Source organism: Choloepus didactylus, chromosome X, assembly GCF_015220235.1.
Source record: "Choloepus didactylus isolate mChoDid1 chromosome X, mChoDid1.pri, whole genome shotgun sequence".
NCBI lineage: Eukaryota > Metazoa > Chordata > Mammalia > Pilosa > Megalonychidae > Choloepus > Choloepus didactylus.
Window position 1 is genome coordinate 128,886,022 of NC_051334.1, and position 23,856 is coordinate 128,909,877.

General features: G+C 40.3%; 2 protein-coding genes across 16 annotated transcripts in view; one reads left to right on the forward strand and one right to left on the reverse strand.

The window, feature by feature from the left end:
* The window catches only part of TMEM164 (transmembrane protein 164), a 318,291-nt gene that overhangs the window by 10,921 nt on the left and 283,514 nt on the right, over positions 1 to 23,856 (forward strand). The window lies entirely within an intron of this gene.
* The window catches only part of LOC119523262 (nucleoporin p54-like), a 61,964-nt gene continuing 56,101 nt past the window's right edge, over positions 17,994 to 23,856 (reverse strand). Inside the window, exon 2 of the mRNA XM_037822033.1 lies at positions 17,994 to 20,047. Within this exon, the coding sequence (XP_037677961.1) occupies positions 18,417 to 20,047 (1,631 nt within the window). The 3' untranslated portion in view covers positions 17,994 to 18,416. The remainder of the gene's footprint in view (positions 20,048 to 23,856) is intronic.

The window sequence follows — 23,856 nt, forward strand, 5'->3', positions numbered from 1 at the left end:
CATCAGATCTGAACAAAGTCCTGTGGAAGCACAGAGGACAGAGTTTCTTTTTTTTTTTTTTTTTCTAGTGCAATTAAGGAAGGCTTCCTAGCAGAGGTAATATTTGCACTCATTTGTGAAGGAGGAATTTTAGCTTCATGAGAGCTAAATTGTTTCTTGTTTGTCTTGTTCACTAGTGTATTCTCGGTGCATAGATCAGGGCCTGGCTCATAGTAGGTGCTCAGTAAATGTGTGTGGATGAATGAATAGGAGTTTAATGGCATAGGCATAGGAAACAATATGTGCAAAAGCACAGAGTTGCTTCCTCCTTCACAGGGAAGTGTCTCAACTGTAACCTAGAAACATTCTCGTATTATTATCCGGGGCAGATTTCTTCTAATTTTTCCCTTGGAAAACCAAAGAAAACTCTAGGAATGCTCTGTCACTTCTGGGATGTTGATTTGATAACTGTAGATGCCCAAGAAACCTTGGTAGGGAGCTTGCAAGATAGGGAATTGTGTTCTCTGTTGTCCCAAGCAGGGCCCACACTGTCAAGGACAGGTGCATAGAACATTGAGGTAAGTGAGCAGATGTTAAAGTTAGGAAGTGGGGAGATAACAGGCATCCCACCAGCGGCCAGGATATGATTTTTAGTGGCTCACATGTTGGTTGTTGCCTCCACTAAGGCTCACAGCAGAACTTATGAAATTTGATGCTCTCCTTCTACCTTTCTTTTTCACATTACTTCTTCTGTGTTTCCAAGTCCCTCTACCTGATCTATCCCATCCAAGCTTACCTCCTCCCAAAGTATTCCAAGCTCCAAAGCAATCCTTTTTACAATTGAAAATGCCCGTTTCTTCAGGGGAGGTGATATCCACTAGAGGGTTAAGAAGAAAGCAGTTTCATTAAAGAGGTTCATATGGAATTGTGACTGGCTCATAGACAGACTTAGCTGGGTATGGGGAGAGGAGAGTTTTTAAAAGGGCCTTGTTATCCCAACTCTATCTGTGATTGGTGGGCTCTCCAGTGTTTTCGAGCAGGTGGCCTTACCTATGTTCCTTGCCCAGTTTTTGGCCTCCTCCCCAAGCCAGGAGAACTGTGGTTACCGGTAGCTTAGTATATTGTGAATCACCTTCTGTTTTACTTTCCCGGCTGCTAAAAGAAATACCATACAATGGGTTGGCTTAAACAACGGGAATTTATTGGCTTAAATTTGGTGCTAGAAGAAGCTCAAAATCTAGATGTCAGCAAGGCAGTGCTTTTTCCCTGAAGACTGGTATTCTGGGGATGGCTGCTGGCGATCCTTGGTGCTTGGGTTTTCTGGCAATGCACATGGCGATGTCTTCTCCTTTTTCCTTTGGGGCCTGCTGACTCCCGGTTTCTTGGTCTTCCTGTGGCTTCCCTTTCTGTGTCCAATCTCCTTTGCTCATAAGGACTTCAGCCATATTGGATGAAGGCCCACCCTCATTCAATTTAGGCACACCTTCACTAATAACGTCTTCAAAGGTCCTATTTTCAAATGGGTTCACACCTATAGACCAGGGGTTGGAACTTGAACGTGCTTTTTGTCAGGAGGGCATGATTCAATCCCCAACACCCTCCAAGGTGGTTGGTTGCAGTGGTTAATCTGAAGGCGTGTGTGTGGGGGGGCGCGGTTCTCTGTTTACTTAGCTCTTTCCCAGGGAATGAGTTGCCAGCTAAGCAGGGTACTGCTTGCACCTCTGTCAGTACATGGTGTGTCAAGGGACTTGGACTTGTTGCCAACCTGATGGTCCTGAACAGGAGGGTTTGAAGGAGTTCTCCATTGGCTTTGGTTCCTTTCCGGTAGCTGCTGGAGGAAATGCCAGAGGGAGAAAGGTTAGCATGAGTCCTGGCCTGTGCTGGTAGTTCTGAGGGAAGGGAGTGGAGGCAGGAGTCAAGGAGTTAGAGAGGATTGGCTTGTTTTTGCAGGAACAGTTCAAGCTATGCCCTCTGGGCAGGTGTTTAGGTGGGAGGATGGAGGATGGAGGATGGAGGCGTGAGAATCACCTGGAGGGGACAGGGAGCATACACCCATTCCAGTTCCATCCTGATGCCTTCAGTCTCCCTATCTCCAGCACACATGCGCAGTGGCTTACATTTGGAGTGTATTTTGCCTGTGCCTTGTATTGTCTTTGCCAACTGACCAGCTGTGTTTGCAGAAAGACTGACTGACTGTGCTCTGGTTGTTGTTAGCATGTAGACATTTCATTCAGGTGATGATTAAATAAGGCGCAGAGCCAGATTGCACATTAAGGCCCTTAACTATGGCTCTGGGAGCCCTGGGTAAGCACTAATTAGATGTTCTGGGCAGAGCATTGGCAGAGGCTCCTGGAGGTGAGGGGCTCTCTTCAGAAATAAGGTTGAGGGAAAATGGGCATGGGGAGAGACTTCTAGAAAGAGTCTTGATCCTCTTTCTCTCAGTTAATCAGACTCGAGTTGCTGGCCTGCACATGGCCTGCACATGGACGGGCTACGCAGGCTTCTCCACTGGCACTTACTTGCCAAATTCTGGCTGGGATCCTGTAAATTTTGGTTGGGGCACTGCAGGGATCTTGATTAAGCAGAACAGTAGATAGTAGAAATGCCTCCTTTTCCTAAGGCAAGTCCAGCTTAGTGAATAGAGCTTCTGGATCTCATTTCTTGGTTTTGTATTTGAGCCCTATCACCATGTGACCTTAGGCATGTTACTTAACTGCTCTGGCCTCAGTTTTACTCATCTGTAAAATGGGAATAATAATGCCTAACTAATAAGGTTGTTGTGAGGATTAAATGGGCTGAATCTGTGGTGCAAGCTATCTTGAGAATGGTAGCCTAGGAAACCAGTGGGTACATGACAGAAGAATGAAAGGAGTGGTTGAGGGGCAGAGGTAGGCAATTGGATTTATTTTCCTTAATTTCTTTTGTTTAAGGAGTATCTTTTTTTCAAGTGCTATCTAGTAGCAGGGTTAAGTAATTACTGCAGGAGAAAGGGCCAACCCCAGAGCTCCTAGGAGAAAGACAGGTTTAAAGTGGACCAGTATCTTAGCTGAAGGAGTAGCAAGGTATAAGTGGAAAATGTGCTGCTTCAGGGAGTAGCCTTGATTTTTTGTGCCTTACACATCAGTAAACGGACAGAAAAAAATACAGGCAGTTCTCCCTATATCTCTGGGATATGTTAAACTTCTTTTCAAGACTAATTACTCTCTTTCTAAATAGACTTTGCTCTGGGACCTGGCAAAGTCGCTGGAGGAAATCACCCTTGAAGTGCAGCTTTCCAGGGCCTAGGCCTTGGTCATGTGACTTAGGCTTGGGGTGGAGGGTGTTCCCCCCAACCCCAAGGCCATTGGAAGGCCTCTGGGCATATTCCCAAGCATTTGAGTAAATAGGCAGTCTTGGAGTTAAGAGAATTGAGAAGGCTGAGGTCATGTTTTCTGTAATAATCCCGGTTCCCTGGGAGGAGCTAGTTTAAGGGTATTTCTAAAACAAACAGCAGCCCAACAAAAGAGCAACCCTAGAAATTAGCTGTGCCAGTTCACTCCTTCCAAGACCTGTGGAAGATTGTAGCAAAGGTCTTCTTCATATCAGCACTTGTTCGTTGTTCGTTTGCATTTGTTAAGAGTTTTCTTTTTAACGTCCCAGACACTTGAGTGTGTGAAGTATGCACATCTGCCTGCCGCTGCACTTTATTCTCTGCACCTTGCATGAATATTTCTCAGGGTCATGTGCACACAAGTGCCTCATGATCTCAGCGTTTTCGCACTTAGCCTCTTCGGCTGCTGGTGCTGCTGGCTGCTGCTTCACTTAGGCATTTCTCCCTATTTCCTGGGCTCCCTATTTCATCAGAGCACCCCAAGGAAAGGGGCTGCTTTTACCTTTGGATTTCCATTTTGCCTTGTGGTAGCTCACTGTGCTTTCCAATCCAGCGCTCCTCAGAATAGCCCTGCAAGCTAGCCCAAAGCTAAGGTCATGTTTCCTTGTTTGCTCCTGGGGTTTCTGGCCAGTGAGTGAAGAGAACTGATTGGCCCCCAGCCCTATGACTGTCTTCCTGGGGCAGGGCTTTGGGAGGCTGGGTACTGTCTTGGGCATAGGTCAGGGGTGACCTTTAGGCCGAGGCTGCATTCAATTTGTGGTGAAGAATGTGAAACATGCCTTGTCAAAAGCGTCTCCTAACTGGCTGGGTGGTGTTTGGCTATACCTCACAGCCAGTGCTCTGTTTGCTCAGATATACACATGTGGAAACCAGCCTAGGATCATCTTCCAAAATTTCTTACTCCCTGCTTTGGGTCTGTCCCGAAAAAATCAATTTGCAAAGTACATTGTGGTCTCCACCTGTTCTTTTTTTTTTTTTTTTTTAATTCCCCTCATCTTCAGTCAGTTTGCAGTGAGCTGAGGCTTAATCGTGGCTCCTCCTTCTTATATTTCCTCTTTACCTTCTTCCCTTTGGGTTGAGTCGTCACATTCCAGGCGTAACTGTTCATTGATGTTAAGTACAGCTGGCGTCCTGCTCCTTTAGGGCCACCCTCAGACTTATTAAACACTCTAAACCTGGAACAGGGTCAGATGGGAAAAAGAGTCAAATTTAGGAGGAGTGCACTCTAATTTTTGGTTATCACTGCATACTTTTTTAAAAGTTAGAATAGTAAGAATAATACTTGTAACATTTGGGGGCATTTACTATGCATTAGTAAGTGCTAAGTGTAGCCTTCCACAAAGGTCATTTTTGTTTTATTTAATTCTTCTTTCCCATGAATCTGATTTCCCTTTTGGTTTACTGTAGACATAGTATATTCTAGCAATACTTTTCTCTGGTTATTGAAATGGCAGAGTGATGCCCAGTCAGGGCAGAAAGAAACCACGAAGATCATTTAGTTCACCCCTCCCCCATCCCTCGTTTTTCCAGATGAAGACACTGAGTCCCAGAGAGGTGAAGTGACTTGCCCAAAGCCACACAGCTAAATAGAAGTAGAGTTGGGTCTCCTGATTTCCAGTACAGTGTCTCTCTATAATATCATATATGGCCTCCTTCTACCCCCAACCATTATATAGCTTGAAAGGAGCTGGACTTTTTGTTCTTGTTTGCTATTAGAGAAACAGAAATCTTGGTTGTCTGTTGCTGCCTTGGAAATGAGGATGCCATGGCTGCAGACCATCTCTCTACCTTACTGGTATAACAACTACTTTTTCAATTTGCTTTTCTGCCTTCCCTTTCTCTCTTCCACAGAGGAGCCTGGCACCAATGCCACCATTGCTTGCTGCTTGCCATGGGCAGGTAGTCCACCAAGACAAGTGATCCCAATGAGCCTGCATGTAGAGCCAGTGATCCACCTCAAGATAATGATTTTTTAGAAAGGGAACCCATCCACTTGTGGATATAACTAAGGTCATCACTTCCTTCCTCCAAGTAGAGGTCTGCCTGTGACCCCAGTGAACGTGTGTGAGGCTCCAGGACAAGGAACCAATATCAGGACCCAGAAGCTTTCTCTAGTGGAGATGACAAAGGCAAAAGAGGAAAAAGGTCAAAATAAGCTGCCAACCCAGTGGAGGAGGTCAGTTCATCTTGGCAAACAGTACAGAGTAAAAGAAAGAGCTCTGGATTGTTAGCCAGACCTGGGTCCTGGTTATAGATTTCATCACAAAACTGAGTAGTTTTGGTTGGTCAGGTAGCCTCTCTGCCTCAATTTTCTTATATAATAAGATGTAAAGTGTGGTAGTTAAGATTTGCAGGCTCTGGAGCCAGTCTGCCCAAGCTTCAAATCAATCCCTGCTCTGCTGCTTTCTAGATGTGTGGCTTCGGGCAAGTTCATTAACATCTCGGGCCTGTTTCCTCATCTGTAAAATGGGGATAATGATAATATTTACTTCGTGGTGATGTTGTGAGAATTAAATGCATCACTTCCTGTAAAGTGTTAGAACAATGTCTGGTGCAGAGCAAGTGCCTAGTTAATATGAGTTATGACTAGTTTTATGGTTTATAAGATGGGGATGATCTTGATCTTTGCCCTTCCTATCGCATAGGGGACGTATGAGAATCAAGTGAAATAAGGTACGGGAAATGGGCCTTGTAAATAAGAAAGTGCTGTCTAAATGGGAAGAATCCTCATCTTTTGAGAGCATCAATATTCAAAGGCTTATTAGCCCATTGTTTCTAGAATTAGATATTGCTGGATATCTCTGGCAATCTAGCAGATGAGAAGAATGGTAGATTTATATGTAGGGGGTTGTATAAATGCGTGAGCCATCAAGCAATGCAGATCCTGCTTTTTCCCTGCCCAGTATACTCAAGGGAGCTTGAAAGCCATGGATCCCGTTAATGACATCACTGTTCATCTAGTGATGCGGGTAAACACACTTAAAACCTTGATACATTTCCATTCCCCCTCTTCCTTTCTTCCATCATCACAGTTGTTGATTTTGTCTTTTATTATCTCCTCCATCTGTTTCATCCTTCTCTTCTTTGATTTCTCTGCCCCAGTTTATCTGGTTGTTAATTATTATTATTGTTGTTGTTATTGTTATTATGTCTCATCTATTACAGCAGCCTCCTGATTGGTCTTCTCTCTTAGGTGTCTTCCTACTCAGTCCATCCTTTACACTACTGCCAGAATTATACAAGTAGAATACAGGTAGGGTCATGCCATTTCCTTCCTCAAAAACCTTCAGTAGCTCTCTGTTGCCTTCAGCCACGATGACAGACACCTAGCATTCATATACCATATTGTGTTCCTGGCACACGTTGCTAATCAATCATAGCATGCTTTCCCAGTGTGTCTCCACATAGCTTCAAAATCTTTTGTAGCATAACATTCTAGTCAGAGTTGGCACGTACTAGGGATGGCTAATAGATAAACCCTCTAGAGAAAGCCTGAACGCCTTATAATAGGATTCAGGATTTTTGATCTTGGTTGCAACTGTTCTTTTCAGCCTTGTCATCTAGTACGTTGTTCCATGTGCTTTCTGATCCAGCCACATGCACGTCTGAGGATGTACTTTGTTCATGCTGGACCCTTAGCCAGAAATATTCTTTCTTTTCTCTTCCTGTTGAGATGCTAGTCAGCATTCAAGGCCTAGCCTAAACACTCTTGCAGAGCTTTCTCCAAGCCTCTAAGCCAGGTTTTGCTCCTTTTGTCTATTTTAACATTTTATTCTGCTTATATTATGTAATTGTTTATGTATTTTCTCCCCCTCCTTAGATTATAATTCCCTGAATGCTAGGTCTGTGTTTTCATTAAATTTTCCTATCCCTAGAGCATTAAGTGCATATACAACTTTTACTGTTTTTAAAATTTAATGGAGTCTTTTCCAAGCCTTTTGTTTTTCAGATGAGGCAACTGAGGCTTAGAGAAAAAGGTCATGAGTTCATTTTGGGATCTGTTGAGTTTCTGGTGTCTGAAACATGCAGATTGGGATGTCCAGCAGGCAACTGAGATGTGGTAAGGACTAGAAATGTCGATTCAGGAGGCATTTATTTAGAGATGGTGAAAGCAAAGAAGATTACAGCACCATGCAAGCTAGGGAAGATAAAGAGTAAAAGTTGGCTGGGGAAATGCTTACCTTTGGGAGCAGAAAGAAGACCCAGTGAGGGAATAGTAGTATGGGAAGTGCAGTGAGACCTAAGAGAGCAAGGGGCTTCAGGAAGCAGAACCTGGTCCACTATGTCACGCACTGCCGAGAGGTTGAGACCAAGGAGGACTTGAGAAAAGGCAATGGGAATTTGTGATTACAGGGTGGTCCCTCTGGCCAGCCATCCCACCCACTTTTAGATATTTATTCTACAGAAATACTTGTGTGTGAAGAATTGTATATAACACAGTTGGCATCTGTGTTGGTAAATAGAGAACATTGGGAAACAGCCCACAAGTAGCAGGACACTAAATGGAATAGTGTGCAGCTTTTAAAAGGAAAGAGGGTTATCTCTGTTTTGACTTTGAAAGATGTTCACAGTATATTGTTGAAATAAAAAGAAGGGTACAGAACAAAATATATGATAGAAGCCCATCTTCCTAAAAAAAAAAAATTCAAACCAAACCCCTATGTATGGGCATGCTTTTGAGCATGCTATAAACCTTAGAAGTATACATAGACTAAATGGTGCTTACTCTTGGGGGATTAGGGGAAGGGGAGCACTCCTTTTACTTAACACATTTCGATGTTTGAATTTGGAATAAGTACAAGTTTCTTTAGTAATTAAGAAATAAGCTTTTTTTTTTTTTTTTTTTTTTTTAAAGAAAGGAAAGGAGATGATTGGCAGCCTGGGAGAATAATTTAAATAGAGGAGATTCAGTGGAGGAAGGAAGCCAACTCACGAGAGAAGATTTGGCAACTGTGAAAACGTCATGTGTTTGGGAGGCTGTGCCACAGGAGCCTGGCTGCCTGTGTGGCTTGTGGGGGTGAGACAGGGGGCACAGAGAGATTAACGCTGGAATGAGGCAGCTACCCCGCTGCCAAGAGCTTCAACTGAAAGTGGGCAGGATTAAGTAGGAGAGTAACCAAGTGGCCAAGAGGCAGGCAGAGGCTGATTAAGAAGGAATTACAAAAGCAAACCAAAGTGTGTGTGTGCGCATGTCTGTTACTCGATGGTGCTGAGCTGCAGAGGGAGTTGGGGAGAGCTCATAGCTGTGAAGGAACATCAGTATGGGGCAGGGAGTAGGGCAGTTGAGAAGGGACAAATTAAATATCAATTTTAGGGGTAGAGAAGCTTCCCAAAAAGGATGACCTCTCAAGCCAGTTAAACCTCCATTACATGGGATTGTTGGGGCATCCCATGTAATGGAGGATTAAGAAAGGCCCTTTTTGTTTAAGTTTTGGTTGCCAGAAATGTTTGGGCAGCGGCAGAGTTATCTTACTGGCTCAGAGAATAGTCTGGTGAGTGAGTAAAATGGAATGTTTGTGAATCTTGCAGCCTCCAAGTTACCTGTTTGACCTGTCGCTGAATTTGGGAGTAGAAGTGGAGATGGAGAAAGTAGAGGTCAGGAGTCCTTGGCCCTGAATGCTCCTTATGATTACCTGGGGAATACTCTTATGATTTCCTGGGGAAGCTTTTCAACAATACCAATGCCTGTATTCCCCACCCCATTCTGACATAATTGAGCTAGGCTGGGGCCTGGACATAGGCATTTTATAAAGCTCTTCAAGTGTTTATAATGTGTAGCCAGCCTTAGGAACCACTTGTGTAGAAGATTGTTTTTAAATGTGTTCTTAGCCTAAACAGTCCCTCAGGTGTGTGTGTGTGTGTGTAATTAACACCATCTCAATACAGATATTTCCTCCTTTGTATTTGTGAAGCCCTTGAGGTACACCATAGTAAAAGCGCTCATCCCATTGTGTGCTAGTTAGTTATTAGTCTGTCAGGAGACATTTATTATTTAAGATTCAGGGGTTCCCCAATATCAGTACTGCCCTTATTGAGCACCAGGCTAGGTTAACCGACTTGTCCTGAATTGCACAGTTTGTAATACAGGGTGTCACCCAAAAGCACCTGGCATCTAGGTGTTCAATCATTGTCGCATGAAATGACAAGGAGCTTTGTTTTCTTGTGTGGTGCTTCTGTTTGTTAAAAGTCCAGGGGTGGTACAATCTGACATATTTGAAAAGTATGCTGGGGGAGGGGATTAGCATGCCGAAAGCTTATGATATGCTAGGTACTGTATGGTGAATCTGAATCGATGAACATGTGTTAAGCACTTACTCTGGGCCTACAACCATACCAGGAACTGTCAGACACAAAAGAAATGTCAGACATGGTTTCTGCCTCCAGGGAGCTTATTATCAAGGCTCATTTATAGTCTAATTACTGTATTCTTAGGTGGCAGTTATGTGTAGAACTTGTAACTAGAAAATGCTAGCGGTCAGAGGGATTTTCTGGTTCCTGTAGTTCAAACTCTTCATTTTGTACGTAGGGCAACAAGCCCAGCCTGGGAAGCTACTTGTTCAAGGATACACTGCTTGTGAATAATAGAGCTGGGGCTGGCTTAGCAGGTCGCTTCCCTTTGAGGTCCAATTACACTCAATTCAGTCGATCAGTTGAAGGACAAGTAAACTCAGTGGTCCATGTTAAAACTTTAAGAGGAATTCCATTTTGTGCTTTATGCTTCCAGGCTTCCTGTGGTTGTGGGAAGGGGGGTTGAATTTTAGTCCTTCTTAAAACCCTGTCTGGGGAAGGCCAGCACTGGTTACCAGTGGAATTTATATACCTCAGGCCCAAGAGACTTAAAGATGGCTCATATTTTCTTTCTTGAAATAGCCTTTGACTCTAGCCTTTCCTGTGTCTAAATATCACACTTTTCTACTCCTTCTAAGAGGCTTCTCCAAGATTAATGTTGTTTGTGACTTTTTGTGTTAGTCGCTCTTTTTTTCATTTTGTGAAACTTACCTTAGGGTGGGAGGTGCTGGGTCTTATGTGTGAGCCTGAAAATTAGTAGTGCCATGGGACAGGTTCCTAGAGGTGCTAGTGTCAGGCTGGTTCTTTAGCCCTGTTCTCTGTCATTTCCTAAGTGAGAAGTTCAGTTCCACAGCTTTTTCTGAAGAAAAATCGGGTATAATTCAAAGTAGAGATAGTTGGTTGCTCTTCGCAGAGCTCATCCCACCCCCCACCCCAAACAGGATTAGAGACTTGACAGCTCTGCCCTCTCGTATGCTAGTCTATGACAATAGTCACAACTAACATTTATTGAACACCTAACCATGTACCAGGATGCTGTTATTGGCATTCCCATTTTACAGATGAGGGAAAATAAGATTCCAAGAGGTTAAGTAGCATGCGTAAGGTTAGAAAGTGGCCAGGCTTGTCAGCAAATCCAGGTCTGGCTGACTCCAAAACCAGTGTTGTTAACTGTTAAGCTAAATACAGCCTATTATTTAAAGAAATCACCAAATACATTCTTGTATTGAGGAAGAGCAATTTACCAGTCTTCTTCAAGGCAATTGACAGAACTAGAACGAGTCAAAGGAAGAGTCATGAATATACAGTTCTGTTGCACTAGGAGGTGGGCTGTGTCTGGAGACAGGCCAGTCACTAGCACGCTTAATGTCAGGTAAGTTGCTCCCTTCTCTGGGACTCAGTTTCTGCATCTGTTAACGAGAGTGCTGGACGAGATGATTCTTAGATACCTTCCAGCTCTGACATTTGGTGACACTTTGGTTCATTTTCCACCTCTTGGTGTAACGGAAAAATCAGAGAACTGGGTGAGGGACAGAAGGCATCAGAAATGCAAGAGTGGGGAGAATCTAATAGTCCTACCTGGAGCATCCGGAATGGGTCAATTAGCATCAAATGGCTTTTAACCTGCTTAGCCAGTTAGACTTTGGGGGTGTGTGTGTGTGTGTGTGTGTGTGTGTGTGTGTGACTTTGGGTGTGTGTGTGTGTGACTTTGGGTGTGTGTGTGTGTGTGTGTGTGTGTGTGTGACTTTGGGGGTGTGTGTGTGTGTGTGTGTGTGTGTGTGTGACTTTGGGGGTGTGTGTGTGTGTGTGTGTGTGTGTGTGTGTCTCAGTTCTCCCTTGGGAATTTATAAAAAAAAAGGGAGTTTCTTTTCAATTAGTTCCTTACCCACATCAGAGAGGAGTACTATAGCTTTCTTTTATTTAGATTTTAAAAAATAATTTATTTTCAATTGTGGTAAAATAGACATAATGTTAAAACCATTTTCACCAGTTTTAAGTGGATAATTCTTTGACATTAAGTACGTTGACAGAACTGTGTAACTTTTACCATTATCCATTTCCAGATTATTTTTATCATCTCAATCCAAAACTCATGCTCATCTGGCAATAACTCCCTATTTCCCCCTCACCCCACCCCTGGTAACCACTATTCTGCTTTCTGTCTCCATGAATTTGCTTATTCTAGGTATTTTATATAAGAGAAAGCATAGTATATTTGTCCTTTTCTATCTAGTTTGTTTCACTCAGCATGATGTCTTCAAGGTATGTCCATGCTGTAGCATATACCAGCACCTCACTTCTTTTTATGGCTGGATAATATTCTATTGTATGGATATGCCATATTTTGTTTATTCATTCATCTGTTGATGCACACTTTGGGTTGTTTCCACCTTTTTTATTGTGAATAATGCTGCAATGAGCATTGGTGTATAAATATCTGTTCGGGTCCCTACTTTCAGTTCTTCTGGGATATATACCTAGGAGTGGAATTGTCGGGTCATATGGTAATTCTATACTTAACTTTCTGAGGGACTTCCAAATTGATTTCTGTAGTGGCTGCACCATTTTCCGTTCCCACCAACAATGTACGAAGGTTCATATTTCTCTACATCCTCTCCAGCACTTATTTTCTGTTCTTTTTTTAATAATAACCATCCTAGTGGGTGTGAGGTGGTATCTCGTAATAGTTTTAATTTGCACTTCTCTAATGGCTAATGATACTGAGCATCTTTTAACATACTTTGGCCATTTGAATATCTTCTTTGGAGAAATGTCTATTCAAATCCTTGGCCCATTTTTTAATTGTGTTTGTCTTTTTGTTGTTGAGATAACTAGCTTTCTTAAAGTGGCTGTTATTTAATTTCAAGCTCTGTAGTCTATTAAAATATTTCTAAATATCAGATAAAGGCTGAAAGGTAATAGGGCACTTAAATATGAGGTGCTTCTATTTTATTGCTTTATGTTCTATTTTGTTAGAGGACTTTGGAGGATAGTGGTTTCTAGAAGAGAAGCAATCTAAACAGCAGGTTGTACTTGCAGCTTTTATGTCCCTGCAGAGTTTGACAGCAGATGCACACTTAACTAGGTCTAGTGTAATTTGCCTTTCATTTATCTGTTCTGTCATAAAAAGTCTTCTGTACTTAGGAATATTGAGGCTAATGCTGTGGGATGCTGCAATTTGAATGGTAGCATTGATCTTATAAAAATATTTTTCTGTTGTTGTTGTTGTGCTCTTGAACCCAGAGGCCCCTTGTTCAGATGGAATGTGCATGGGCTTGCATCAAGCAGGGCTCTGAGGGGCTGCCCTCAAGACCAAGCTCTTAACTTCTGTCTGCTCATGTATGTCTCTAGGCTCTTCAGATTAGGTACTACCATTAGGAGAAAAAAATCATTTACCTGGGGACAGGATGGGGAAGCTCTAACAAGCTAACAGGTGGGCTGTGATAGGGGTGGTGCTTGGCACATGGTTGGTGCTGCACATAACTTTCTTCTGCTCACGTTCTGCTCACGAGTTCCAGGTTGAAACCCTTGGGATATTCATTACTTGCAGGCTCGGGTATTGGGGCAACTGAGAAATTAAGTCCTGCAGCATTACCATATGGAAGGAGTTAGCCAGGTGGCATCAAAAATGGAGCTGCAGCAACCAACCCTGTATCACAGGCTGATTTTACCTTATTCTTACCTCCATCTGGGGAAGTTCACAGGAGTGTATTTCCTGCTTTGAATATCTTGGTTTTCTGAAAAGAGTAAGTGAAATGAGGCCACAGAGTGGCAGTATTTCTGTTTGTTTTTTATTTTTTCTAATATTGCTCAGTCGTGCCTTGAAATGACATCAGCATTTAATCTGGGTACAGCACTAACTGGCTACCCTAATGCTTTGCTGGTTTTCAGTCTTCTATTCACATAACTATTCTTTGAATTTCCTTGGTTTCGGAAGGAGAATTGAAATTCTTAGCTTCACACATGTAGTACCTACCAGCTGCCTTCATTTTGGGAACTACCCTTACTTATTTCTTATCTTCTTCCACTTCCCTTGGCATGGGGCTTTGGAGTCAGACAGATCTGGGTTTGAAGCTAATTTCTGTCACTCATGAGCTGTGTGCCTTTAAACAAGTACCCTAATCACTGTCACCCTATTTCCTCATTTGTAAAATAGAGCTAATCATTCCACCTACTTCATCAGATTATTGAGAGAATTAAATGAGCTAGTTTTTGTAGTCTTTAGAATAGGGTGTAGTAGATAGATCTTTAGAAAATATTAGTTACTGTCTCCTCCCTTCCCCCAAGAAATGGAGCTAATAAGAGCAGCCTTTCTTCTAACACCTCACAAACCTCTCCTGCCATTAGTCTGTCTCAAGAGGCACAAGGTTTGCCTGTTCCTCTTGATTTTGAAGAAAAACCATCAGGAACTCTGGATTTCATCCTTATGGGAAGCTCAAAGTTGTTGACATTTGCTGCCAGCTAAAGAGTTGGTAAGATTGGGGCAGAAATCTCCAGAGAAAGGGTGTGTGCTTCTGCTAATTGCCCTGCAGGCAGCGGGGTATGTGGGTAATGAGCTGTATGTTAGTTGTGGTAGTTCAATGCCGAGCCTTCGGGAAATCATGGATGAGTTTCCTTGGCTCCTGTGACAGGTGGCTCCCAGTCTCTTTACCCTTGAGATATATTACAGTCCAATAGTTAGAACCTTGGAGCCCTGGGTGACAGGCCTATTAACTACTTCTTCATAGTAATAATAACAGCTTACATTTATTTAGCCCTTACTTTGTGCCAGGCAGTGTTCTAAGTGCTTTACTTGTATTAACTCATTTAATCCTCAGAAGAATTCCAAGAAGTAGGGCACAGAGCTTACCCAATATGTGATAGAACTGGGATTAAAAACTAGGCAATATGGTTCCAGAGCCTAGGGGTTTAACCGACTATGCTGTACCATCTATAGAAAGTTTTTTTATTCTTTCCTTTTTTTAAAAAATGCAATTTTTATTGAGATATATTCACACACCATACAATCCATCTGATGTATGCAATCAATGGCTCATAGTATCATCACATATTTGTACATTCATCACCATGATCAATTTTAGAACATTTTCATTACTCCAGAAAAAGAAATAAAAGAAAAAGAAAACCTAAAACATCCCATACCCCTTCCCCCACCCCACCCATTATTGACTCCTAGTAATGGTGCAGTATATTTGTTACTGTTGATGAAGGAATATTAAGATATTACTGTTAACTATAGTCCGTAGTCTTTTTCTTTTTTAATTAAACTTTTTAATTGTTAGTTGCTGGTATTTAGAAATGCACTGGTTTTTGTTCATTAATTATTGTATCCAACAACCTTGTCAAGTGTATTTAAATGAATTGTAGCTAGTTTATCTGGAGATTCTTTTAGATTCTCTGTGTTAGTGATCATAATCTGCAAAGACTGAGACCTTTGTCTCTTCCTTTGTAATCATTATATTTTAAATTTATTTTTCTTGTCTTACTGTTCCAGTTAGGACCTCCAATATAATGTTTGGTGGTGACAGTGGGTACCCTTATCTTGTTCCCTGTCTTAAAGTGTGTGCTTTCAGTGTTTCACCATAAGTTTGATGTTTGCTGTAGATTTTTTTGGATATAAACTTAAGTAGATTATATAAATTCCCTCTATTCCCCTTCTGTTCCTAGTTTACTAAGAGTTTTACTTTTTTAATCATGAATCGATGTTAAATATTATCAAAGGCTTTTTTATCTATTGAGATGATCATATGCCCTTTTTTCTTTAATCTTTCAATGTGACAAATTACATTGATAGATTTTCTAATATTAAGCCAACTTTGCATTCTTGGACTCAAATTGCCTTGGTCATGGTATATTACCTTTATTGTTCCTGGATATGACTTATTTAGTGTTTTTGCAACTATGTCTGTGAGTGAACTTGGCTCTAGTTTTCCTCTTTAATATTGTCCAATTTTAGTATTAAGTTTATTCTAGCTTCATAAAATAGGCTGGGTAGTGCTTCCTCTTTTTCTAAACTCTGGAACAGTTTATGTAAGATTGGAGTTTTTTGTTTCTTGAATGTTTGTTAGAACTCACCAGTATTTAACTGTCTTGGGTTTGATGTCTTTTTATCAGAAGATTTTGGACTACTGATTCAATTCCTTTAATGGTTATAGGATTATTCAGGCATTCTATTTCTTCTTTAGTCAGTGTTGGTAAGCTATGTTTTTTAAGGAATGTGGCCATTTTGTCTAAATTTTAAAGTTTATTGGCTTAAAGTTTTAATAATAGCCTCTTAACTATAGAAACTACAGACAGTAGAAAAGTGTCTTCTTTTTCATTCCTAATATTACTTATTTTTAAAAAATCAGTTGTACCAGAAGTTTATATTTTATTAATCTTTTATATGAAGCAATTTTGAGCCTTACTGGTCCTCTCCATAATATGTTTTCTATTTTGTTCATTTCTGCTTCTATTTTTATTTTATTCTTCCAATTTTCTTTGGGCTTTGTTTCTTATTCTTTTTCTAATTTAAGTTGAATGCTTAGCTCATTTATTTTCAGACTTTCTTATTTGACTGCAAGCATTAAAGGTTAATAATTTCACACTGACTGCATCCCACAAATTTTGATATGGAGTGTTTTGCTGTGGTGGTGGTGAACGTTCAGTTCCAAGTATTTTCTAATTTCCATTGTGATTGCTTAACTATTCCATGGGTTGTTTAGGAGGGTTGTAAAAAAAAATTTGAAACTTGTTTTGGTTATCCTTTTGTTGTTGATTTCTAACTTAATTACATCGTGATCAGAGAATGTGGTTTGTATGTCCTATTTCTTTGAAGTTTGTTGCAACTTGTTTTATGGCCTGACACGAGGTCAATGCCCACTAGGTAAACCTTGTTAATTATGCTGTTCTTCCATAGACTTATCAAATTTTTTGTCTGCTTAATCTGTCAATTCCTGGGAGAGATGTTAAAATTTACCACCATGAAACTGGATTTATCTATTTCTCCCTGTAGTACTGTCAAACTTTGCTTTATCTATTTTGAGGCTATATTATTAAGTGTAATAAGTATTTTTTTCCATTTGTTTGTTATATCCATTGATCAAGTGTTCAATATAGGGGTCCCATTGGAACTTAGCCTGTAGACAGATCAATAAAGGTGACGTGGTGATGGCAAAAAGCATCCCTCTAGTAAGATTGGGGAAATTGGATTTTGAGCTCCAGGGAAGAAACACATTTAAAATCGTTAAACCATTAAAATCAGAATTGCATGTTCTCTGTTACAGAATTAAATTCTTAAAGCAATTTGACTTTGCCAAACAAAATTAGCACCCTCATATCCTCAAGTGCCAGAGGCTTTTGTCTTCATTAAAACAGTTTTGAAAGCCGTGTTCCTATTGGGTTGGGTGAGGAGCAGGAAGGAGAGCTTTATTTCTCTTGGACTTTGTAGACATTACAACTGGTCAAACAGGTCACAGACCTTTAGGCATTCTTCCTACTGCCTAGCGTTTTGGGGGTGACCTGGCTGAAATCTATAACTTCTCTGCTTTTTAGGTTCAATGGCAGTAATTATTTGGGTAATGCTCATTTCCCTTCCACTTGACAGGGGTAAGGTGTGGAGAAATTGAGATAATAGTTGCATGGGATTTCTAAGTAATTTATGAGCTCCTCTGCACACTCTACAGAAAGAAAATAAAGTCTCTGAGAGACAAATGCTCATAAGGACCATTCAGTAGAAATTATGACAACTACTACCTCTTTTATTAGATTTTTGAATGGAATCAGACCACATGAAGCTGGAAGTCATACTGGGAGACAAATTACATTTGGGTGGGAATGGAACTTTTCAGCTTCACCTCCTGAGCCTACACAGTGGCGTGAAATCTTATTTTCAGGCTCTGTTAGGGCAGCCCCTGATTCTGATTTTTTTTTTCCTAAATAAGCACTCTGAGCTGGCCCTCCTCACCAGCCTATCCCTTCCTTCCCAGAGAGTTTCAAAAGAAGGGGTAGCAGGTGAGTCAAATGGGACCCCTTCTTTCAGGCTGTCCTTTCCTTTATTTATTTTTTTATTTTTATTTTATTTTTTTTTAAAGTCATTACAAATCAAGAATTTATTTGTTTTCCTTTTTTAGAAATAAGATTTAAAAAACAAAAAGATTACAAAAATGATAAGTGATTTTGTCATATCCTAATTGCCTAGTTGTGTTCTGTAAATTCCAAATAAGTAGAATAATACAAAAATATATTTTAAAATCTTTATAGAATGAAAAGAAAACCACATTAATCATTAAATACTCTTGGATTTTCTTTACTCCTCCCATAGATGAATACACAAATATAAAAACAGATGTACATTTACTTGTGAAGTACAAGTCGCCAACATCCAAGTAATTATACAATTTTTGCTATGTGCAAAGTAGACAGTTCATATTTACTTGCTATGGAAAGTAGAGTACAGGCTTATGGAGAATAATTATTAAACACTGATTATTTTTAAGAACAATGTTGTTGTAAAAATGTACAATAGTACTATTTGGTAATTATGTACTTCTCTTTTTAAAAGTAGATACAGCTTTTAGATATAAATCTTTCAAAGCTATCTTTGAAGAGCTGTGAGGTAACTTATGTTATTTTGGATTTGATGAACAATAATTTATTAAGTAACCTTCTCAGAAAACAAGCCAAGAGAGGGTTGTTTCTTTTTTTTTATTTCCTCCATGTGGTCAGTTTTATTCTTAAGGAAGGCCTAATGCAATAAGAGGATGAATGTCTTAAATCTCCAACACAAGGCTGTGAATTGTCAAATGAAGACACCACCTCTGATATGGATGCTTTCATTCAATCCATGTTCTACCAACTTTATATCTTCTAGATCATCTTTTATGATGCTAATCAAGTGGCTAAGGCCTTCCTGTTGTTGTTTCAAATGCTGCTTGATTTCTCGTAACAGATCTGCATCTATGTAATATCTTTCTTCAGATTTGACTGCCCCAAAATGATTCTGCATTCTGATTTGGGACATCAATTCATTTAGTCGGCCCTTGAACTGAGTAGGTGCATTTAGTTCACACTGAATTGTATCCAGCTGAACTCGTAACTGCTCTTCATCCGCCTGGATGGCATAACCACTCTTCCTCTGAATTTCCTGTTTGATTAGGACCTGTAAGGTTCTATGGGAAAGATCCATGAGTTTCCTCTTGTATTGTGCAATTTTGGCCATAGTTGTAGTCTGATTCTTCTGTAACTCACTAATATCTTCAGATATTATATCTAGTCTGGTCTGATGTTGCTTAGTCATCTGATCTTGAGCTTTCAATCTTCGGAGAAGTTCTTTGAAACCCACCATTGGTACAGGAATTAACTTTTCAGAATCAGGGTTATCTACCTTGGCTTGTTCCCAGATAATAGGATCAACACCAGCAGGAGGATTCTGTAAAAGCTGTTTGATCTGTGCAGGAGAAAGTTCTGTTCTAGTCATAGAAAGAGTGACACCAAGTTGCTGCAACTGTGTTTTTATATTGGCTTGTTCAAAATGAGCATATAATGTTGTAGTTGGAACTCTTCTTGAAGTACCATTTGGAGAACGCTCAACAACATAAATAACGACTTCTGTCTGATCATCTGGCAATGTTTTAATACCATCTACATTTACAGAAAGGGTCTGGTTTCCTCCCAAAACTTTATGCAATGATTCCACCAATTGCTGTTGCTGGCTTCGAATATCTGTTTCTTTTTTGTTGAAAACTAAAACCACTAGTCCATCTTCATCTTTATTATTGGGCATACAACTGTAACCTACTGCCTTAAATCGGCAAAAGGGATTTTCTTGTGTGAATTCCACTGGTGGAATGTTATTGTTGAAATATCCTTTTCCTGTGCCCCAAAAAGCCTGCAGCTGATTCCATTTTGCCAAAATAGCATCTCTCTCATCTCCCAATAGTGTTGGAGCAGAAAGGGCACTTGCTGTATTTATCAGTTGGTTGGATTGGGTAGGAGCTTGTGTAGGCTGATTGAAGAGACCACCTAATGTAGTTTGCTGCTGCTGCTGCTGCTGCTGCTGCGTATTAAATCCTCCAAATCCCAATCCGGTTCCTAAACCAGTACCTAAACCAGTACTAGTTCCTGTTGTTGCACCAAAACCAGTACCAAATCCAAACCCTTTGTTCTGAGTACCACCGAAGAGTCCAGTAGTACCCGTGTTAGCTGGAGCAGAAAAGCTGAACGCAGAACCTGTTGTTGTAGATGTTGTCCCAAATCCTCCAAACCCACCTGCACTTGCCAGACTGTTACCAAAATTGAACGGAGGCGCCGAGGTAGTAGAAACACCGAAATTCCCAATATTAAAGTTCACTGCAGGATTAGCAGTTAGTCCGAAACCCCCAAAATTAAACCCACTGGCGGTGGAGTTGGCAGTCTCAAGCCCACCAAATCCTGATAAGCGTGAAGGCAAAGAAAGAAAAATTTTTAAAGGAGGAGAAAGAAAAAAAAAGAAAAGAAGGATTAGAAGAATCAGCAGGTTTCACAGAAGTGAACAAAAACAAACTGGACGTTGCTCCAAATGGGTTAAGAAAACACAGGCGGGAAAAAGCAGAAGGAGCAGCAGCGTGAAGACCCATAGGAAGGACCAAAGGGGCTGGGGCAAGGGCTCCAGCCTGTCCGGGCTCAGACAGAGGGAGCCGCAGAGCAGCTCCCAGAGCCACCCAAACCTATCCGCGTCCAGTTCGGCTGCGGGAGCCAAGAGCTGTCCTTTCCTTTAAGTGCGATGAGACTCTTCCTTTCTTCCTTCTTTTAAGTAAACTTTGTTTTGGTTATATAAGTAATGTAAGATTATAAATTTTTAAAATAAAAAATGCAGAAACTTATAAAGGAAAAGTGAAAGTTCCTGGTAATCTGTCTTGCCATCCCCCATTCTCCTCTTCTTTTTTTTTTTTTTGTTGGCCTTAAATGCATTTATTAGAAATCAAAATTGAAAACAAAGAAACCAAGCTTTCAAGACCTTGGATAGTGTCAAGGAGAACCCCTCCTCCCCACTCTCTTATCTTGTCCTACAAATTTTCTTAGAAAAGTTTAGTACAAAAAATAAATCCAACTTAAATGGGGGGGGGGCTCCAGATTTTACAGAATATGGATGCATGAAATAAAGATCAGGGTGGAAGGAACTGGATTTGTTATTCATCCTTATTTAAAAATGGATAAACTCTAAGGCAGGGAATAAAATTTTGGATATACCCACACTGATCCAGCTGTGTTTATGTGTGTTGTGGGGAGGTGGGGTGGGCAAGAGGTACGATGCGAATTAGATCATTTTTGTGAAACCACTCTAAACTGTGACATGCTGTACAAATATAAGATTACCATTAATATTGGTGCTGACTGACTCTGGGGTTGTGGTCTTCTGTGTTTGTCTAAACAGTTGGTTAATACCCATCAGTGGGCCAATGCCAGAGGAACTGGCAAAATGATACCCTGTGCCTCTGTTGTTGCTTCTATTTGCCATTCCAAGAGCTTATTTAATTACCCTCATTAGCTTAATATATACTATGTCAAAAGGGTTAGAAGCAGAACTCAACCTTAGAGAATAAAGAACAGAATGAGTGTGATTGACCATTTATGTGCACAGTTAAAATAACAGACCTGATGTAGGGAATTGAAGAAGCATAAAAGCATAAGCTACTGCTGTCTCAAATACAATAGAGTATGTGACAGCACTCTATAAACTGTAAAGCTGGGTAATAATGCAAAGGATCGTTGTCATCATGACTAGTGAGATTGGCTGTCACCCAGTGACTTAGATGTGATATGCTTCCAGGCAGTTCCGGAAGGGTCCCTAAGCCCCTTTGCTGTACAGGTGCTAGAAAGTGCCATAGAAATACAATCTCCTGATGACTGTAAAAGTCAGGAAACTAAATTTAATAATCCATTTGTCAAGAAGATGGAAGATAATGACCAATTTTGGGGGTAGACAGATAGTTGCCTGCTCAAACAAAGCCTGTATTGAACTATTTTGGAGTGGGAAGGAGCATTGCTATGACAACAGATTACTTATTTGATTTAGAAGAAGGAGAACAGTGCAGCTTAATGGTTCAGAAAGCTGGTGAGAACAATTGTTGGCCCTGGGTATATGTTAAAATATAAAATGTTAGGTATGAACTTAAATAATTGAGCACCTCAGTGTATGCTGTAATCTTCTCTCTGTTGAACCAATAAAATACAATGTAAATAAATTTAAAAAACAGCCAGCGGAGTTTCATGAGAATTGTTCCATATGTATAAGGTGTCCCAAATGAAATTCATATCCTTATTTGCTAAAATACAAAAAATGTCGTGTATTTAAAAGGAAAAAAAACACACCCATAGACCTATGTCCATGTGTTTTTATTCCATATGGACCTGAAATTATGGTTGCTGGAAGTTTCTCTTTCTGTAGATGATTAATCTTCTTTATGATTGGTAGTGTGTTTATTTGAAAAGAAGCTACTCTTCAGACCATTTCCAACCCATCACTGTGTTCATGCCTTAGAGAATGAGTAAACAATGGTTTGTATGAAATGACTATTTTCAGTGCATCTGGGGTAGTAGGCCTGAGGCAGATGGTGAAGGCAGAGAGGATCTGGAGGAAGCCTGTGAATACAGAGGCTTTCTCCTGGAGGGATAGCTCTTTCCTTCTTTTTTTTTTAAATTTTTTAAGATAAAAGCAAACAGCCCATTTTCTCTGGAGATAGATCTCAGTGTCTTCTTTTTTTTTTTTTTTTTTTTTTTTTTCTAAGCTTGAGGAGTTCCCATTTATCTATTTTCTCTTTTGTTGCTTGTGCTTTGGGTGTAAAGTCTAGGAAGTGGCCTCCTAATACAAGGTCTTGAAGATGTTTTCCTACATTATCTTCTAGGAGTTTTATGGTACTTTCTTTTATATTGAGATCTTTGGTCCATTTTGAGTTAATTTTTGTGTAGGGGGTGAGGTAGGGGTCCTCTTTCATTCTTTTGGATATGGATATCCAACTCTCCCAGCCCCATTTGTTGAAAAGACCATTATGGCTCAGTTCGGTGACTTTGGGGGCCTTATCAAAGATCAGTCGGCCATAGATCTGAGGGTCTATCTCTGAATTCTCAATTCGATTCCATTGATCTATATGTCTATCTTTGTGCCAGTACCATGCTGTCTTGGCAACTGTGGCTTTATAATAAGCTTCAAAGTCAGGGAGTGTAAGTCCTCCCACTTCGTTTTTCTTTTTTAGAGTGTCTTTAGCAATTCGAGGCATCTTCCCTTTCCAAATAAATTTGATAACTAGCTTTTCCAAGTCTGCAAAGTAGGTTGTTGGAATTTTGATTGGGATTGCATTGAATCTGTAGATGAGTTTGGGTAGAATTGACATCTTAATGACATTTAGCCTTCCTATCCATGAACATGGAATATTTTTCCATCTTTTAAGGTCCCCTTCTATTTCTTTTAGTAGAGTTATGTAGTTTTCTTTGTATAGGTCTTTTACATCTTTGGTTAAGTTTATTCCTAGGTACTTGATTTTTTTAGTTGCTATTGAAAATGGTATCTTTTTCTTGAGTGTCTCTTCAGTTTGTTCATTTCTAGCATATAGAAACATTACTGACTTATGTGCATTAATCTTGTATCCCGCTACTTTGCTAAATTTGTTTATTAGCTCTAGTAGGTGTATCGTTGATTTCTCAGGGTTTTCTAGATATAAGATCATATCATCTGCAAACAATGACAGTTTTACTTCTTCTTTTCCAATTTGGATGCCTTTTATTTTTTGTCTTGCCGGATTGCCCTGGCTAGCACTTCCAGCACAATGTTGAATAACAGTGGTGACAGCGGGCATCCTTGTCTTGTTCCTGATCTTAGAGGGAAGGCTTTCAGTCTCTCACCATTGAGTACTATGCTGGCTGTGGGTTTTTCATATATGCTCTTTATCATGTTGAGGAAGTTTCCTTCAATTCCTACCTTTTGAAGTGTTTTTATCAAAAAGGGATGTTGGATTTTGTCAAATGCTTTTTCAGCATCTATTGAGATGATCAATTGATTTTTCCCTTTCGAGTTTTTAATGTGTTGTAATACATTGATTGTTTTTCTTATGTTGAACCATCCTTGCATGCCTGGAATGAACCCCACTTGGTCATGGTGTATGATTTTTTTAATGTGTCTTTGGATTCGATTTGCAAGTATTTTGTTGAGGATTTTTGCATCTATATTCATTAGGGAGATTGGCCGGTAGTTTTCCTTTTTTGTA